Source organism: Physella acuta, unplaced genomic scaffold (assembly GCF_028476545.2).
Source record: "Physella acuta isolate Inbredline_101_S28 unplaced genomic scaffold, ASM2847654v3 ptg000138l, whole genome shotgun sequence".
NCBI lineage: Eukaryota > Metazoa > Mollusca > Gastropoda > Physidae > Physella > Physella acuta.
In genome coordinates, this window is record NW_026731657.1 from 1,814,171 (window position 1) to 1,834,961 (window position 20,791).

At 41.0% G+C, this 20,791-nt stretch overlaps 2 protein-coding genes across 2 annotated transcripts in view; one reads left to right on the plus strand and one right to left on the minus strand.

The window, feature by feature from the left end:
• LOC131935224 (protocadherin-16) overlaps nucleotides 1–7,724 on the plus strand; it is a 74,032-nt gene extending 66,308 nt beyond the window's left edge. Inside the window, exons 22-27 of the mRNA XM_059291596.1 lie at nucleotides 96–226; nucleotides 673–863; nucleotides 1,200–1,301; nucleotides 1,908–2,049; nucleotides 2,682–2,856; nucleotides 3,442–7,724. Coding sequence (XP_059147579.1) covers nucleotides 96–226; nucleotides 673–863; nucleotides 1,200–1,301; nucleotides 1,908–2,049; nucleotides 2,682–2,856; nucleotides 3,442–6,367 — 3,667 coding nt within the window. The 3' untranslated portion in view covers nucleotides 6,368–7,724. The remainder of the gene's footprint in view (nucleotides 1–95; nucleotides 227–672; nucleotides 864–1,199; nucleotides 1,302–1,907; nucleotides 2,050–2,681; nucleotides 2,857–3,441) is intronic.
• Nucleotides 7,725–8,634: 910 nt separating this feature from the next.
• Nucleotides 8,635–19,261, minus strand: LOC131935232 (mannan endo-1,4-beta-mannosidase-like). The gene is made up of 12 exons (XM_059291602.1): nucleotides 19,125–19,261; nucleotides 18,339–18,519; nucleotides 17,660–17,780; nucleotides 16,832–16,921; nucleotides 16,510–16,530; nucleotides 16,205–16,402; nucleotides 15,913–16,036; nucleotides 13,419–13,629; nucleotides 12,103–12,194; nucleotides 11,293–11,446; nucleotides 10,812–10,883; nucleotides 8,635–9,744 (listed from the first exon to the last, which is right to left on the minus strand). The coding sequence occupies exons 1-12, from the start codon at nucleotides 19,127–19,129 to the stop codon at nucleotides 9,517–9,519; spliced, it is 1,497 nt and encodes a 498-aa protein (XP_059147585.1). The 5' UTR covers nucleotides 19,130–19,261; the 3' UTR covers nucleotides 8,635–9,516.
• Between the last annotated feature and the right edge of the window lie 1,530 nt (nucleotides 19,262–20,791).

The following is a 20,791-nucleotide window of genomic DNA, read 5'->3' on the forward strand; positions in this document are numbered from 1 at the left end:
AGACTTAACTTTGTGTCACCCACTAGCTAATAATAGTTAAATGAAACACAGTTTGAGAACCACTGGACTCACCATTTCCCTTTGTGTCTTCACAGGCTGATCATTGAAGCCAGGGACAGAGGTGTCCCATCCCGATCCAGTTCCTGCGAGCTCATCATCACCATAGTGGATGAGAATGACTCCCCGCCACACTTCCCAGTGATTCCACCGCAGAATGTCACGGAGAGTAAGTGGGATCTGAACTAATCTATGGTTCCAACGTCCTTTATATATATATATATATATATATATATATATATATATATATATATATATATATATATTAAGAGTTTTTTTTACCAGTAGCTTTAATAAGTAAAATATTTATATTTGTTTTTTTTTTAAATATGTATAGTTAATATGCTTTCAAGTACAGCTAATGCTAATTGGATAAGACGGTTAAATTTAGATGCTGACGTTAATTTAATTTTTGCACTATCAGTGGCTGTGATTATCTGCAGATATTAAATGTTTTGTTTCTAGACAACTATCAACATTTTTAAAAAGCTATCATGTAAAAGTCCAATGGAAAAATTTGTTCAATATATTAATCATTAAGGGCACTTTTTATAAATAGACCAATTGAATAGATCAATAGATTTTAAATAACTCAACATACTTTGTATTGTATAGACCAAGTGGTTGGCTACTCCATCGTCATGGCAACAGCCAATGATGTGGACCTGAACCCTATCCTGGTGTACGACTTTGTTGTGGATGGTAACCCTGACAACACCTTCAGTCTGGACAGCTCCACTGGTCGTCTGACCCTGGCCAAACCACTGGACCATGAGAAAAAGTCGGTGTACAACGTTGGTATTCAGGTAATGATGTTGAGATGATAAAAGATAGTGTCTGATGTTGAATGAAAACTGTGTGAATAAGTTATTAGATATTGACTGATTTTGTGTTTTGTTGAATCTGTGAAATACTTTTTGGATGTTGACAGATGTTGTTTTGTTGAATCTGTGAAATACTTTTTGGATGTTGACTGATGTGTTTTATTGAGTCTGTGAAATACTTTTTGGATGTTGACTGATGTGTTTTGTTGAGTCTGTGAAACAGTTTATGGATGTTGACTGATGTTGTGTTTTGTTACGTCTGCTGTGAAACAGTATTTGTATGTTGAGTGTGTGAACTGATGTTGTGTTGTGTTGCAGGTCAGCGATGGTGATCCAGACCACACCAGTGTGATGTGGATAACAGTGAATGTCATAGATGTCAATGACAACGCTCCTGTCTTCTCCCACCAGAGTTATGAGGTGCGGCTATTGTACTTTTTGTACTTCTACCATTAGGGGAGGCAACAGAGTTTAAATATAGAGAAATCCAAATCAGTATTGGGGATGGGGGGAGGAATAAATTATTTAAATAGTAGAGGCACCTAATTTTGATCTGTAGAGTATTTTTGTGAAAGCTGTAATAGAATAATAATAGATATTCAGACTTTAATCATCTAGTGACCTTGTGTTGTAATTTTGAAATATTGGTCACTGTTTTACATTTAAGTCAGATCCCAGTGATTTTAAAACTGCAGATTTTAAGTGCTAAAAAACTGTATCCTTAAGTCTTTAGACCTGTGTTGAGTAATTTAGTGTAAATAAAAGTAGTTCCCTTTCAAACCTGACGGTCTACGGGGCAAGTGAAGTAGAGTTCACTTGTTTCTGTGACCTCTGCACTATGCCCAGCCGCCTTTACTTACCCTAACTTGAGTTAGGTACCCATCAGAGTTGGATGGACTCAGGTACGTTCTATTGACTTGAACCCGGATTCGAACTCGAGACTTGCGGGTTAGCAGTCCAGCTCTCTACCGCAAGGCCACTCCATCCCATGAAATATAGTGTAACATCCTGTAAATATTTTTATAGGTGGCGCTACCAGAACAGACCAGCCCCAACCAGTCGGTGCTGACAGTTGTTGCCACTGACGCTGACTCTGGACAAAACGCTGAAATAGTCTACAGTATGGGGTCATCACAGATAGACAGCTTCACCATCAACCCAGTGACTGGTGAGTGCTCATCACTCAACAGGTTTAGCTTTGTTTACCTTGAAGATTCTTGATACCACAAAAATACTTTTTTATTTTAAAAACAAAACTAAACAGGATGGTAGGTAGAGATTTAAAAGACAAAATTATATTCCTTTTTTTCACTCTTTCATCAATCCTGACTGTTATGTAAGGTAGGCTTAGACTTGCCAGCAAAATTGTTGTCATGATATGCTGGCTATTGTTTAACTTTTGTTAATCCTAGAAAAACATTTTACTGATTAAATTTGTCAAATGTATTAACTTGTCTACCTAGACTGGCCAACAAAATTGTTGTGCCATGATATAGGCTACTGGCTATTGTTTAATTTTTGCCAATGCTAGAATAACATTTTACTGATTACATTTGTTATATTTAATAGCATGTTTACTGTTATATTAGATATTTCAAATGAGCTAGAAATGTTACACTAATCAAAGGAAACTAGCTCAGGAAAAATAGTTCAATTTTTTAAAAATTTTATAATGAAAAGTTATTTAGAATTACATGATTTTATTGTGAATGCTTCCATGCGCACCATTATACTTGGACTAACTCCAAAAGATACTGTACCATTTTATTTTGGCTAAAACTTATGACCTTTGAACCCCAGGCACCATCTTCACCAACAAGACTATCATGTTCAAGGCTGGGGAATCCATCATCCAGTTTGTGGTTGTGGCCAGGGACAAAGGGAATCCACCCCAGTCCTCCATGGTGGCCGTACACATCCAGATCACGGATGTCAACAAGTTCCCACCTACCTTTGTGGCCAATGTTAATTACATGTAAGCGTAGTCCACACATTTTTACTGTTAATTTTTTTTATATATTACTAAATACATAAATTGTTAAATACATGTGAGGTATCTAATTTTGTGGAAATTAAATGTAATGTTTCCACTATTTAAGTTTATAATTCCTTGGTTACATGTAAGTCTTTAAGTAACTAAAAGCTAATTTTCATCAATTCATAAAATGTTAAAAGCATGACACAGTTATTGGCCTCTCTGTTATAGAAACAATGAGATGCCTTAACCACTCTTTAATCTTCTATGAATGCTAATGTCTGTTTTCTCTGTCCCTCTGTATTTTTCACAAAACATTCTATCTACAGTAAATGCTAATAACTGATTTCTTATTCCTTTGTACTTTTCACAACTTATTCTATCTACCGTAACAGCTAATAACTGATTTCTCTGTTTCTCTGTATTTTTCACCAAACATTCTATCTACTGTGAATGCTAACAACTGATTTCTCTGTCCGTCACCAAACATTCTATCTACAGTAAATGCTAACAACTGATTTCTCTGTCCCTCACAAAACATTCTATCTACTGTAAATGCTAACAACTGATTTCTCTGTCCCTCAGTGCCCATGTTAGTGAGTCAGCACAGAGGGGAGTCCAAGTCCTACAGGTGTCCGCAGTGGACAATGACTTGAGCTACCGCGGTGAGATCAACTACACACTCGTAGGCCTTGGCATCAGATTCTTCTACATCCACCAGCGCACCGGGCAGATCTTCTACAACGGCGGTCTGGACTACGAGACCAAACGCCAGCATGAGATGACAGCTGTAGCCACGGACAAAGGGGTCCCTCCTAAAAATGCTTCCATCCCTGTGATCATCTACGTGGACGATGAAAACGACAACCCTCCGGTTTTTCTAGAAAACGGTTACACCATCACCCTGAGTGAGAACTATTCCCCAGAGCGTATCTTTCTGACCGTGAATGCAACGGATGCCGACTCTGGCCCCAACGCTGAGGTCAAGTTTTTCATCACGTCTGGAAACAACGAAGGAATTTTCTTCAACCCTCGCAACGAGGGCGGGCTGTTCATCATGGAGAAAATGCACCTGGACTACGAGACCCAGTCGTCCCATCGTCTCATCATGCGGGCGGTTGACTGCGGTTCATGTCCCAAAACCTCCCCCCGTCTGTCAGCGTTTGTCACTGTGGATATATTAGTCAGTGACGTCAACGAGTTTTGGCCACGGTTTCCAATCAAGCATTATATGGAAGAGATCTTGGAAAATTCCGAAAATGGCACGGTTGTCTTTCAAGCTCACGCCAGTGACGGAGATGGGGGTGAGATGGGGATTGTCACTTACAGTTTAAGAAAGGATTTGGATTATGAAAGTTTTTCTATTGATCCACTTACTGGGGATATCTATGCTACAAAAGTGTTTGACTATGAAGCTCCGAAACAGCAGTACTTGTTTAATTTAATCATCATCGCTACTGATCGAGGTCAGTTCACTGATTCGGCCGAAGTGACCATACGTTTGGTGGACGTAGATGAGTACCAGCCTCACCTGAATGCTAAGGAGTACAGTTTCGAGGTCCCGGGGTCGGCTAAAGCTGGGGATTTTGTCGGCCATGTATCTGCCACTGACGAGGACACAGGTGATGCAGGGAGACTGGTGTTTGAGTTTGTTGAGCCTAACGACTACTTCACCATCAACAGCACAACTGGCAACATCACTGTGGCCGTGGCACTGCACGACACGGCACCAGCGCGGGCCAGGAAGAAGCGCGCTTTGACGCTGGACAGCGTTGACCTGGCAGTTAAAGTTAGCTCCGGGGTCCCTGGGTCTAAGCAGGACACGTCTCGTTGCGTCCTGACCATAGACAGGACCTGCTCAGGTTGTCAGGTTATGGCCAGCACAGGGATGACCGATGGAGTACGAGCCGCCATTATTGTTGTCTGTTTGATCTTCATCATCGTCATCATCGCAGTTATCATCATCATCTTGTACAGGCGAAGGCTGCCGAAAAAATCAGACAAAGATTACTCCAGTGATTCTACCATTGACCTTGCCCCTCCCCCTCAACTACCAGACCGGCCTTTTGTTGACCACATACGGCCAGTCAACTTGATGGCCTCTGACGTGTCGGATCAGTCGCAAAACTCCGCCTCCAGCGGGCGCGGCTCGGCTGAAGCGGAGGACGAAGACGAAGAAATCAGTCGAATAAATTCAAACACTTACCTACATTCCTCGCAGGCTTTCCGCCAGACCAACATGCCTGACTCAGGCATACAACATGACGATGACACCCTCTCTGAGCCTGTCCCTCAGACTCACCAGGAGTACCTGGCCAACCTTGGCATTGACTCGTCCAAAATTGGCAAAAGTAAGGCCATCAACAAGATCAAGGCGGAGCAGCTGGGCAGATCTGCCGAGAGCATGCACCAGTTTTCTGACGAGGGAGGAGGTGAAGGAGGGGTGGATACGGACGTTGAAAAAATGACCGACCTTGAAACGGATGAAGAAAGCAGTCTGCATGTTATGAGTTTCCACGAGCCGGATACCCATAACGTGGGGTCGCTGACCAGCGTGGTCAACAGCGAGGAGGTGAACAGCGGCTCGTACAACTGGGATTACCTCATAGACTGGGGACCCCAGTATCAGCCCCTTGCCCACGTCTTCTCAGAAATCGCTAAACTGAAAGACGACAGTGTCACGCCGAAAAAACAACCAATCAAAACTGTTCCTCAGAGACAATTTAACTCGTCAATCAAACAACCGCAGGTGAGGACAGTCCCGCCTCCGATCATCACCAACGCGCCGCCAATGGCCGTGCCGTTGCCTGGCCACATGATACCCAGTGACAATGAAAGTGTATCAGACTATGCCCACCAGAGCCCCACCTTGCAGGTCGGCCGAAGCCGGCACCACCACCACCACCATCATCAAGCACCATCCACCCACTTCCACCACAACCACCAAGCTGCGCCCTACAACCACCAGGCGCAGCAACACGCCCACCACTACCACCACCAGCCCACCAGAACTAGTCACATGACGCAGAAAACTTCCTCCCCTCCCCAGTTCGCCCCGCAACAGTGTCTAAACCCCCACTTCTCCCCGCAGATAAAACTCTTATCACACTCTAACCACCGGTCCCCTCAACAGCATCACAGCCCCCGCATGGGGATCCACCCCCACATCCACCCCCCGCCACCCCAGCACCCCCCACCTCCCATTCCACAACAACCCATGTCTTCCTCTAGCAGTCGTGGCAACTCCACCCACGCCTCCACCATGAACATCTCCCTCCCCTCCCTCCCCCGCTCCCCCATCAGCTACGAATCTAGTCTCACCTCCGTAGCCATGACCCCCTCCCTGACCCCTTCCCTGTCCCCGCTGGCCACGCGCTCCCCCTCCGTATCCCCCGTGGCCACAAGCGGCCATACCACCCCTGGACAAAACAGCTCCAGACAAAACCTTATCAGCCAGTCTTCCAAGTCTCACGATCTTTCTTCCAGCTCTGAGCGGGAGTTTACCATTTAGTTCCGATGTTGTTGTTAGACGCGTTTCTTGATATTGAACTGCACTGACCTATGTTGACCTCACACCCCCCCCCCCACCTGACATATATAGCCAACTGTTCAAATATGAAAATCACCTGTTTATATTGACCTGGATTAATCAGGGTGTTAAAACACAAATCAAACTCTCATGTCTCTCTTCTCCTGGTGACATTTGACATTTATGAATGACATTTAGATGTATTATATAACTTATGACGTGACTTACGCTATATTTAGATTTATTTTATTTGTATAAGGGGTGACTGCTGACTTTTGACTTACATAAATGCCATACACATAGATTCTATACTTATATTTTGACTATTTACATATGACTTAAACAAATGCCATTGAAGTATATACGTACGACAAATGACATATTTACATAGATATGTGAACTAGATAATTTTTGTATAGATTTTACAATGTTACAATTTTTTTGTTCTACATCCTTATGTCATTGGAATGTGCAGTCATGACTTTGTTGCTGATACAATCACTTGTGACTTGGGATTTGACTGGTGACTTTGTTCATGTGACTTTATAGCTGATGTGTTTGGGTGTTTACCAAGCCTGATAGAACTGCTGATGGGAGGGAGCTTACGTCAGAGAGGCTTGTGGGATACTAAGGATATTGGGAGAGCCACTGACCAGCCAAGTTAGGATATTGTGATAGCCACTCACCATCCAAGTTAGGATACAGGGATACTCATTTACCTACTAATTTAGAATATTTACTGGGTTAGGATATTAGGATAGCTCTTCACCAAGTTAGGATATTGAGATAGCCATTCACCAACTGAGTTAGGATATTGGGATAGTTATTCACCAACCAAATTGGGATACTCATTCAACTACATTCATCGAGTTGGGATATTGAGATAGTTATTCACCTACGTAGTTGGGATACTGGGATAGCCACTCTCCACCAGCAAAGATATTATTGAGCTGGGTATAAAAATATGATAAAAGTTTTGATGATTATTGATATACATTTATACTGTTGATATGTATGTATTTTTGCCATGTAAAGTTAGAGTTGAATGAAATCAATGCATAAATTACCATCTTCCTCACTAAGTAGATCACATTTATATACTGATCAATAAATTCTGATAAATAAATGTCAGCTAAATAATATAAAAACCATGGGATCCAAGGCAAATGACATAAAATTTCAAATCTAGAATGATTTGTGTTGTACAGTAGTTAAAACATCTATACCTTTCTAGCCAGTGGAAATACATATATATATTATGTTCAAAGTTCACTTAAGTAATAAGTTAGTTTTCTATGTAACAGGTTTTTTTTCAACAATTTAGCAAAACATGTTATTTTTAGTTTTTAAAATATATTGATTTTTTTTAGACCAGCATTTGCCAGAAAAAAATCTAGATCCATATACTTAAGTTTAGTCTTTTACTGTTATACAATTGCATGTTCTAGGTAAAATGTGAGATGTAATTTTTTTAAAATTGTAAATATTGATTGAGCCAGATGTAACAAAGAACCTGATAGACTACTTAAAGACCAAATAATAAAACAGATCTTTGTGCTAGAGTGTGTTCAAATACTCAGGGGACGTTACTGTTTTAAAAAAATGTATGGGCTGTCCTCTCATTGCTGATTGTTTTATTAGAGTTGTCTGTTCTTGCACAACGTGAATCAAATTAGCCTGAGTGCTAATGTAGGTTTTTATAAGTCTTTTTCTAAAGTGTGATATGTGATTGGTAACTGACCATATGTTTATGTTGTATGGTACTGTATGTTGTAAGTAGTGTGACAACACAGGTGAGGATGTTGTCAGTGTTGATAGGTTTGAGGATGATTTTAATGTATGTGTTGATAATTGAGGATGATTTTGAACATCTGAATTGACAGGGCAAGGATGTTTTCAAAGTGTATGGTTTGATATGAATCAGATGCATTGAGATGGTGTTCACTGTATGTGTTGATAACATATTGATTGGTTTTTCCATTATATGCATGTGAACTAGTGTATGTTGAGTATGTGTGTTGTATGTGCATTTGTTGAAGAATTTACATAATGAAATGTATTAATTTGTGTAAATAATTATTGCGTATTGTATATAGTGAATAATAGTTCAGATAATTTTATTTTAATGTTAGACTTAACATATGAAATCATTTTTCATAAGTCAAATCAAATTTTTGCAATAAATTATGATGAAATTATTTTGTTTTGTAGTTTTTAATAGAATTGTATTTGTTGTCATGTTTTCACAATTTCAGTTTTTTTCTTTAAATAAAATTTAAGATGGGGGTTATGAACAGTTTAGTGTAATTTGAAGAAATTTAAACAAACATTTGTGTAAGTTTCAGCATTTTAAAAGTTTTAGTAACCCCTAATTTAGCATAATTGTACACGGTTAAGCTGTATGATAGTACTATATGTCATCTGTCATTGAGCTACAGCCCTGGAGATGTCATCTCATCAATAAGGTCATAGTGTACTGTGGTGTGTCCCATGTCATTGAACTACTGTAATGTTAGATGTCATGTCATTAAGCCACCATACTCTTCTGTTATTTTGTACCGTGGGTTATCTTTCATTGAACTACTCTACTCATCAAACTACTGTCCCCTTGAATGTCATAATTTACTGTGATGTGTCATATGTCATTGAACTACTATACAGTGAGATATGTCATCAAACTACTATCCCCTTGAATGTCATAATTTACTGTGATGTGTCATATGTCATTTTGTACTCTGGGGTGTTACCCATCATTGAACTACTGTAGGGTGAGATATGTCATCAAACTAATGTGCTCTTGAATGTCAAAATTTACTGTGATGTGTCATATGTCATTGAACTACTCTACGGTGAGATATGTCATCAAACTACTATCCCCTTGAATGTCATTTTTTACTGTGATGTGTCATATGTCATTGAACTACTCTACTGTGAGATATGTCATCAAACTACTGTCCCCTTGAATGTCATAATTTACTGTGATGTGTCATGTCATTGAACTACTCTACATTGAGATGTCATCAAACTACTGTCCCCTTGAATGTCAAAATTTACCGTGATGTGTCATATGTCATTGAACTACCCTACCCTGAGACGTCATGTCCTCTGTAATGTCATCGGTCGTGTAGCCCCTACTGTACAGTGATGGGTATGGGGCCGTTGTGTGTGTAGTTGCTGATGTGCATGATGGCCGGGCGCTGGTTGTCCCCGTGGGCCATCAGGTCCCAGCTCCAGGCCCCGGCGTAGCTGTGGTTGTAGACCCAGTCGAACATCTGGACAGTGGTCATCCCGCCGCCATCTTGCTCCCAGAATTCCCCCACCACGATGGGCTTGGTGGTGCCGTAGTCTCCTGCAGAGTTCTGGGGGAGATTTAAATTTTTTTTTTAGCTTCAAGGCGGAAATAGTATGGGATGGCGTGGTCGAATGGTAGAGCTTTCGACTGTTAACCTGAAAGTCTCGAGTTCGAATCTGGGTTCAAATGCAGTGGTAATTTTTTTTTTATCTTTTGCACGCAAAGAATATGGGACGGCGTGGTCGAATGGTAGAGCATTTGACTGCTGAACTGAAAGTCACGAGTTAGAATTAGGGTTCAAATGTGTAAAACGTCCCCGAGTCCACCCAGCTCACGTTAGAGAAAGTAACGGCGGCTGGACAAATTGCTGATCCTATTATATGCCGAGGTCACAGAAACAGGTAAACTCTACTTCACCGTATGGGCAGTCAGAAGTGTAATTAAATTTAACACAGAACGTAAATCATTTAAACATATGCACACATGTTCACACAATGGATAATATCGAAGTTACTATACATAAACTATATTAAATGAGCCATTGTAAGTCTTATATTAATTATACTTCTTAAAATGTATGCTACTTAAATTAACATTGCATGTCGAATAAATATTACATAATTCTATAATCCTTCTAGATCTTGGGTATTAATAAATAAGTATATTGTGCGTATGTGAAGTCATTCCGTTTAGCGTGGGCTAATCTTTACTACCCACTTAATAATCAGATCATCCATTCTTAAAATGACGTCACAATTCAACCTACCCTTTCCCACCCAACCTTTCCTCTAAGGGGAAAAAGCTAGTGTGCAACTTGTATTTTATGTGCGCTGTGTTCTAAAACCGCGCACCTTTGAGGGAACACTGCTTCCCCCCCCCCCCCCCACATAGTTTTTTTTCAACACTAATTTTTTTTTTTTTTTTTTTTTTTTTTTTGCATTGAATAGGGGACTTGCTATGATTTCATCAAATACGTCAAGATTACGTTGACTGACCAATTTTTGTCACAATAAAAAAAAAAGAAAAATTCGAAATAAATTATGCTTCCGAAATCGGTTTGAGAACACTTATTCACACAATTCTGTCTATCTTAATTTAAAAAACCAACGGAGCCGCAAATTGTCTCAGACTCACCACGAAGGCCGCGGATTGGTCAAACTTGCCCTGCCATGAGTAGGAATGGAACTGATAGAAGTCCATAACACCCTGCAACATATTTACACAAGTCATGATGTGATAAACTTAGTTTTATTATTTGCAATAAACAAACTTTTTTTTTTTGTAATAAACATAATAAGACAACCGTATCCAAGCTAACAATCTATCAAATTTGAAAGGTAAAACTGTGTTAATACCAATATACCAATTATATTTACTCATGGTTGATAGTTTTAACTTATAGCATTGTTTTTATTCTCAATACAAATACATTTAATTTACCTTTTTAAACAATATATTTTTTTTATTTCTATTATTTGATACTATTACTTAGGCCAAATTCTAAATTTCCAAAATGTATAATATAGGGGAAGTAGTGGATATAATTGTTGCTGAATAAGAATAAAAGAGTTGTTTCCCTTAACCTATACATTTATATAAATGTTCAACAACTGACCTCGGGTTTCCCGCCTGCTTTAACCAGACAACTGTCCGAGTAGTGGTCAACGTTGCCGAAGCTATCCGTGTTAAATCTTGGGTTGGACACGCCCACACTGATTAGATACTCAGGGTCAACGGCCTTGATTGCTGCCGCCTGCCAGTTGTAGAACCTGTTGCATAAAAGAAAATACGTCACGGTGATCGGCCTGGATTAAGTCTGGGTATGCCTAAATCCTCTACTGTTTAATGCTTTTATGTCTGAGTTTCAGCCTTTCAAGAAATAATTTAATTGTTGACTTTATCGTAGGTGCCTAATATGCACAGATGGGAAAAAAACACAGTTTAATTGAAAATGTTTAGTATAAATCTAAATCAGAGAGTCACAGAGAGGACTCGTGGAAAATCTTCAGACTGGGTCCGGAAATCTAGACAATCGATAAAAAGATAACTCGCTAGGGCTTAACATTCTTGTAATGACTTAAATGAGGGTTTAGAATCAGAGTTTCTACCAAGCATCTATTCGGGGGCGGTGCGCCCTCCTCCCCCCTAAAAAGGTCTATCGCCCCCCCCCCCCCCCCGAACGAAAGGAATTTATACAGAAAATATAATCTTTTATCAGTGTCCCCCTCCCCCTGGTAATATCATCAAGTCTCCCCCCCCACTCCCCCCGCATCCCCCGGAGAAAAATGTCTTAAAGAAACGCTGTTTAGAATGGATCTGAACCTCATACACAAAGCGATAACTATTTCCTTTTGTGAATCGCTTTGCTGTAGATATTTGCTCTGTTTCCCGTGGTCACAAAATAAGCCGTAAAACATGAACGTACCGTAAGAATTCTCTGTAGGAATATTTCTTGCCTGCCCATCCCGCCCCACTGTTTTTAAGAGGAGTCACGTCAAAACATGGATCTGGGTCACTCTAGGGGAACAAATAAAAGTTCAAAATTAAACAATGAATCGGAATTACTTTAGGGGAACAAATAAAAGTTCAAAATTAAACAATGAGTCAGGATTACTCTATGTAAATAATTACAAAATCAAAACCAAACAAATTAAAATTGATACTTAACACAAGTCACTCGAGAGCTTATTCGAAATCAAATTTGTTCAAAACTGTTCTTAAATTAGTTTGTCTCAATCGCCGATCAGGGTATTCTATAATCAACGCTCGATAAACAGAGTTTATTTCAGATATTGGTTTCTCCAGGGGTTGGGGAAGCAGAGGCGTAGCGACCCTTCCCGGCGCCCGGGGACAAACTTTCGATTTGCCCCCCCCAACCTTTTGATTTGCCCCCCCCCCCCCTCAAACTTTCAATTTGCACCCCCCCCCCCCCCTCAAACTTTCAATTTGCTTTTCCAACCCGATTTGGCGCCCCCTAGGGTCGGCGCCCGGAGACATATGTACCCCGTCCCCCCTCTCTACGCCTCTGTGGGGAAGCATTTGATATTTTCGTGGGCAGAGGGTCATGGGGTGGGGTGGTGGGGGCTATTATAAGAATTCATATAGTATCTGTTTTATATAAATTTAATTTCTTTTTTCTATATTCTCTGAAGATGGTGCGATTGACGTACGTGCTTCGATGACAGTGCAATACCCCCCCCCCCCTCGACTGCCCCCCCCCCCCCCAACGGAGACATACCCATTGTCGACAACCAATTTCTAAAATGTAGAACTCTAGACTAGAGCGCTGGACTGCTACCCCCGCCCCTCATCCCCGTCTTGGGGGTCATCCATAAATGACGTCACGCTCTTTTTGACGATTTTTACCTCCCCCCTCCCCTCCGTCATACGTCGTCACAAAAAGCCAGACCGCCCCCCCCCCTAAAATGACGTCACACCTCAGCCTACAACCCCCTCAAAATTGCTGTTGAATTTTTCTTAAAACATCGATATTTTTCCAAAATCTTGACAGAACTCTGTCAACATAGAGTATTTTGATAAATTCCTAATACAATATATCAAAAACGTTTTTTAAAACGCGAAATAACGGCTAAAACTCGTTTTCTAATATTGCTTTTTTATAATGAAAAAAAGTGACGTCACACCATTTAACAACCCCATCCCCCTCGTCACACACCCCTCCCCCTACCAGTGCGACGTCATTTATGGACGACCCCTTGTCCCTCAAGACGACTTTCTTACCACGTCAGTGTTGAGCATTCCCTCACACTCGTTCATGATATCCCATGACCCCAGAGCCGGATGACCTTTGACCGCCTGAGCCCAAGGGGTCAAGGCCTTGTCTATGTACGACTGGAGCTTGGCGGGGTCTTTGACCAGTCCGTCCAGTCTGTTGTGGTTGTCCTGATTCACGGCACCGTTCCAGAGCGTGGGTGTCAGCAGGATGTTGTAGCTAAAGATACACGAAAACACATTGGGGTCAGGAGGATGTTGTAGCTAAAGATAAAAGATAAACACATTGGTGTCAGGAGGATGTTGTAGCTAAAGATAAACGAAAACGCATTGGGGTCAGGAGGATGTTGTAGCTAAAGTTAAACGAAAAGACGATGTTGTAGCTGAAGATAAACGAAAATACATTGGAGTCAGGTGGATGTTGTAGCTAAAGATAAACGAAAAGACGATGTTGTAGCTGAAGATAAACGATAACACATTGGGGTCAGGAGGATGTTGTAGCTAAAGATACACGAAAACACATTGGGGTCAGGAGGATGTTGTAGCTAAAGATACACGAAAACACAGTGGGGTCAGGAGGATGTTGTAGCTAAAGATATACGAAAACACATTGGGGTCAGCAGGATGTTGTAGCTAAAGATACACGAAAACACATTGGGGTCAGGAGGATGTTGTAGCTAAAGATACACGAAAACACATTGGGGTCAGGAGGATGTTGTAGCTAAAGATACACGAAAACACATTGGGGTCAGGAGGATGTTGTAGCTAAAGATAAACGAAAACACATTGGGGTCAGGAGGATGTTGTAGCTAAAGATATACGAAAACACACTGGGTTCAGGAGGATGTTGTAGCTAAAGATAAATGAAAACACGGTGTTGTAGCTAAAGATAAATGAAAACACATGCGGGTCAGCAGAATGTTGTAGCTAAAGATAAATGAAAACAATATTTAAAAAAAACAGACAAAATTTACGTTTAGCTTACTTTCAACAAAACTTTCTTGAGTTTTAAAAGATAGTAGAGTCCTATAGTGTTTATAGATTGACTACACCCACCATTTTTTTTTATCTATTGTACCTAATTGGGAAAATAACCCTTGGAATAACTGACGGGAGAGGTACATTACCCCTGTCAAATATCCCAAGTGATGTCCTGGATGTCGGTCATAAGAACAGGGATAAGGATAGGGGTAGGAATAGAGAAAATGATAGGGATTTGGATAGGGAAAGTGACATGGAAAAAGAAATAAGGACATGGAAAGTGATACGGATTGATAATAAACAAGTTAATTAAAAAGTCTAGTGACAATTTTAGCGCAATTTCCTTATGTTATCTAAAAATAGCTCTGTCGTAGCGTAAATCAAGAGCAGGGTTAGTAAAACCATTGGTTAGTTATTAAAACGTTTTTTATTAATTTTTTTTCAGTATTTTACATGTTTTATTTACAATAGAGTTACATGACTAAAAACCATTGCGCGCCTAGCTACTGAACGTGATGACGCAGCCATTGAACGTGATGGCGCAGCTATTGAACGTGATGACGCGTGTGGTGTGGTTGGAAAAAATGCCTACTAATTCGGTCCAAATTTTAATTACTTCAAAAATTATACGAATAGAGGTATTGATAAGGATAAGGAAACTTAATTGGGGTAGAGACATGGGTATGTTAGTGCATGTTTTTGAAGGAAGAAGTTTATTTTGTACTTTTCGTGTTATCCTTTTCCGGTTTCTGTATTAGCTGTGTATAGTGGTTGTAAGAATACTATGGAGTAACGCTGAAGGTAAATATGGAAATTATGATGTTTAAATTAGGAAGATACAATTCCAGAATGATGACAGGCCATCGTTTGCTTAAAGCTGACTGATATAACCAGAAGAGGCATTGATATGGTAAATATAGACACTGCCATAGACGATGGAGAGGCATAGACACAGTCAATAGAAACACTAATATGGTCTGTCGAAACATTGACGTGGTATTAGGGGTCGTCCATAAATGACATCACACTCGTAGGGGGGAGGGGATCCGTAATTTTGTGACGGTGTGTGATGAGGGGGGGTGGGGGTTCAGATGGTGCGACGTCACACTTTTGCATTACAAAAAAACAATGTTAGGAAACGAATTTTAGACGTTATTTTGCGTTTTAGAAAACTGTTTTTTAATAAATTGTAATAGGAATTGATTAAAATACTCTATTTTGACAGAGTTCAGACAAGATTTTAGAAAAATATCGATGTTTCAAAAAAAAATTCAACTGCAATTTTGAGGGGGGGGGGGGGTGTAGGCTGAGGTGTGACGTCATTTTAGGGGGGGGGGGTCTGGCTTTTTGTGACGACGTGTGACGGAGGGGAGGGGAGGGGGGGGGGGTAAAAATCGTCCCAAAAAAGCGTGACGTCATTTATGGATGACCCCTTAGTCGGTAATGCAAAACTAAAAATACATACAGAATAGTAAGAAAAGATATGGAAAATATGTTTTTGATGTCAGAACAGTTTGAGAACCTTTGGGCCAGATTGAGCAGATCAATAAAATCGTTGATGAACGTGCCCTTGGTGTCCAGTCCCGTGACAAAACCGTTGCTGTCAAAAGCCGGGGTTGTCTCCCCTTGAATGTGGATCCATAGCCCTGGTTAAATAAATTTTAAAGATACGTCCACATCTCATTGGAAGTTATTTTTAGTATGTATTAAAAACTCTTTTTTCATTAGAAGCTATTTTTAATTATGTTTATTTACTATTCGATCAATATCATGAAGCTCTAAGTTTATTGGTTGTTATTTTTAGAACAACATACTCATGGAGTTCCCCCCTGCCTCGTGTAGTTTCTTCAGCTGGTCCGCCAATTGATTTTTCCTGTACTGCCATTGGCCCTCGCCAAAATCATAGGCGTAGCTGATCCAGGGGAGGTTACCCCCAGACAGGAAAATTCGCTGGCCGTTGTAGGTGAAGTGGGTGCCTTCAACTTTCAGTCTGGCCCCTGGGGTGAATGTGGCTGAGGTGTGAGAGAATTTATTTTTTTAGTATTTTCATCAACATTGACTGAACCTGGGAAATAATTTTTATAATTTTTTTCTGAATTAACAAAGCTGTTTAACTTACCATTGGGCGCTACTGTCTGTCCTAAAAATACAATGGGGTAAATATTTGAATGAAAAAAATACAGACATTATTACGGACAATTTTACTGGCTAGACACTAATCAAATAATTATTGATCGTTATGCAAATTAATGTAATCAAAGGTTTAACTCTCGCCCCATTCACACCAAGAAATCTAAACCTATCCTTTACATTGGAGTTTTGTAAAGCTAAACCCAAGTAAAAATGCTGGTTAACATTTAGAAACTATCTGTTCAAATTCACATAGTGAGAGTAGGAATATTTCGTACCTGTGACAGCCGCCTAGTAGGTGTATTTCTTACCTGTGACAGGGGCCTCCGTTGTAAGAGACGTGCCCCCTCCAACCACACCCTGAAGACTAGCTGTAACTTTTGGGACGATGTCTCCTGTAGCTGGAAGACAAATACGATTTATCAGAAACGAAATGGTTGTCTTCAGAATTAGGCCTGATAGTGGTTTTATTTCTGAACAAAGAATGGGTACGTGCGACAAACCTTACATACAAACTGCTTTCAACCATTTATCTCGAAATCCACAAAATAAGGCCCCCACCCCCGTTACATACACAATCTACCACTTGCACCGCTGTTTCTTTTGCCTTCTCTCTCTCTCTCTCTCTCTCTTTCTTCTCTCTTGTAACGGTCATTACCGGCTCAAGCTTTTTGTTTAATATCCTTGTATAATGGAACCAGGTTTAGAATAGAGCATTTCTCTCATACATGTTTGCAACCGCCAAAGACTGGGTGCCAGAATTTAGCTCATTCCCCATTACAGCGCATCATCTGGTTCGAACACGAGGGGCCAATAGGTCAAGGTACACCTACGAGTCAAGCGTTAGACCACACCATCACCTAACTCACCACCATCCGCCACTAACTTCCCCTACACCACCACATCCCTTGCCTAAATACCACCCCCTCCCCCCATGTACTCACCCCACTCTGTACTCATCCGCCCCCCCCCCTCCCCACCGTGTACTCACCCCCCCCCCCCCACCGTGTACTCACCCCCCACCCCACCGTGTACTCACCCCCCCTCCCCACCGTGTACTCACCCCCCCTCCCCACCCTGTACTCACCCGCCCCCTCCCCACCCTGTACTCACCCCACCCCTCCCCGCCGTGTACTCACCCGCCCCTTGAAACCCCACACACAGCTTATCACCAACATGCTCATCTTTATTCCAGTCCTTGTTGTGCAGGACGTAAACTTTACCGCCATCTTTGCTCTCTGTTACGTCCGCTTGGTACGCCTGGGGAGGGTATGGTCACGTGGTACACAAGAACAGACAGCTATTTTTAGAATGATTGAAGTTTAGCTATGTTTAGTGCAAATTGAATTTGTATTTTTATAAATGCACGGGGCGTCACAAGACGGGGGAGTTGAGTTCAGTCCCCACCGGGGGACACAATTTAGGGGTGGACACCATGACAAATAATCGTAAACTTTACTGTAAAAAATGTTGTATCCAGTATAAAATATTAACATAGTCGGGGAGAGGGGTGACACCAAACCTAGATCACAAAACTGTTAGAGGGGTGTGGTTTACACCCTTAGCTACCACACCGAATGACACCCAACCTAGTTAAGCCCCTGTCCTGACCAAAGCCTAAACTCTTAACTAAAACGTAAACATGAGCCTTATCTTAAAGCTAGCCCTAACTCTAATCTCACACTAAGACCTGACCCTAACATTGACCCTACATGTATAATCATAGAAAAGCTAGGTTCGAGAATGTCTTGCCAGATTTTTAACAAGAACAGCCAAAACAGTAGAAATTTGTTTTTTATTCTCCCCACCCTGACTCACATTTAAACTGTTGATGGGCTGGTCGAAGGTCAAGGTCATGGTCCACGTATGCAGCTCCTGCGTGATGTCAATGCAGGCCTCGCCCTGGAACCCGCCATTCCAGTGTTGGGTGATGGGGACATCCACGTCAGCACGGACCAGGAGTAGAGCAGACGACAGGGTACAGACGAGAGCCATAAGCCTGGGAGAATGGAGTGGGGCGGGGGGGGGGGGGGGTATATGATTCATTTTATGAACTAAAGCTTCCTTGCGATTTGCATCATAGGATTTTGTGAACGTATTAAAGCGTGATATTACCAGTGTTTCTTCCAGACATTTTTCTTTTTTTCTCCAGTGGGGGGGGGGGGGGGGAACTAAATTTTCCTGGAGGGGGGGGGGGGGGGGGGGCACTGTTTTCTATATAAATTCGATTTCGCTCGAGGGGGGGGGTGGAGGGCTGTAGTCTTTTTTTCGAGAGATGCCTGGAAGAAACTCTGGATATTACATTTGTATTTCTGGGATAGAGGGGAGCGGGATAAGGGAATAATTTTAAACAGTATTTTACTTGACTCTCTCACCCTCTCTCTCCCTCTATCTTCATCTCTCTCCCCCTCTCTCTCTCTCTGTCTCTTTTATTTCTATTTGCAGTACATTGAAACGTTGCAAATATTTTGATAAAACTCATTTTCATTACGTGAAAATAGAAATGTACTAGCGATGTGTAAACGTTGAGTAAATACACACTAAACGTAATTTAATATTTGTATAGTTATTTTAATCAATTAAACTAATTAAATGTAACATTACCTCATCTTAAAAAAATAGTCTATCCACAAGAAGAAATTAGTTATACTAATCAAACTTGCAGTAATATGTAAATGTTTTTAGATTACACTTTTAAATAAAAACAAAACTTTTTTCCCCTCTGCCATGAGTTGGTGACGCGGGTTTCTCTTCTAGCATGTTGTTGCTTATCTACATCGTCCTATCTGTTGGCTCTCTAGTTTTTGTTTTGTTTTTTCTTGTGACCAGGTGCTATAGAACTTTGTTAGAAGACTGCCAATGGTAGACGCTTCGTCAAGAAATTGGTAAGAATATTGCCAACGGTAGGCGCTTGGTCAAGATTTTTGTTAGTATAATGCCAATGCTAGCCGTTTGGTCAAGAACTTTGTTAGAATGCTGCAAACGATAGACGCCAGGTCGAGAGTGAGTAGGTTGTTGTCCACAATCTCAAGAAGTTGTCAGTCAGCGTCATATCCGGACAGACCCTCAACTGGACATCATAAAAGACAAAAACAAACAACCTGGCGATGTGGTCTTGAGGCTGAAACTACAATCAGAGTTTATATCTGGAGTCAAATTTATAGAATTTACAGAATAGAGGACTCTGGGGATCTTTGGTTTTGTAGCCATGCCTTAGCAGGATGAACTCGCGGTGAATGAATGAAGGACCTCGAACATATTTTTATCGTGTATATAGTTTTTAGTATTCTTCTCTAAGTCAACTTCCTGGGGGTTTATGTCCGGGGATGGGGGGGGGGATATGTCCGGGGGTTTATGTCGGGGGGTTTATGTCCTGGGGGGGTTATGTGGGGGAGAGTTTTATGTGAAAGGGTGGGTTATGCCCGGGGGGTTATATCAGGTGGGTTTATGTCGCGTGGGGCGGGGGTTATGTTGGGGGTTTACGTCCGGGGGATTTGTGTGTGTGTGTGGAGAGGGCGGGGGGGGGGGGGGGTTATGACCGGCCGGATACATAGTTTTAGTAGAATGCAAAAACGTATGTAAGATGGATACGTACATGCGGAAATATTGATGTATTCTATCACAAACTTTTTTTAGACTCCTGTAAAGATGGGTTACCACTAGAAATAGTTATAGAAACTTCCTGCGGTGCGTGTTGGCTGAATCACTATAGCCGGCATACCAGTGGTTGGGAAAGCTAACTATAGTAACTACAGTGTGCATACAATACAAATTATTGGATTTTCAAAACGTTGTTCTTGGTGCTACTCATGCTTTTAAAAAACTCAGAGAGGGTGCAGATTGTCAGATTAATAAAGGTCAGAGGTTATCCTTTTCACGAATTATCACCGGTATATTTTCATTGACTTAGGTAGAATGTTTAAAAATGATAAAGGTTACATGAATGGCTGGCACTAACTAACTGTTAAATAAACAACTGTCTCTTATCAGGGTTTTATCTCAGTCTGTGTTGGTTTTTTATGATTTATATTTTAATGTGATTGTGTTGGTTTTTATCTTTCTCTGCTGAGTGTGTCGTCCTTGCGTTCATTACATTGACGTCATTTGATGAACGGGAACACGTTGAAAATGTGTGCTCGACCTTCAAACACACACAATATTATGCTCTCAATTTGAGATGTTACTAATTAGATAAAATTAAATGAAGGAAAAACTATATAAAAACTATATAATTTATGTAGAGAAAAAATATACAGAGATATTAAGGTAGA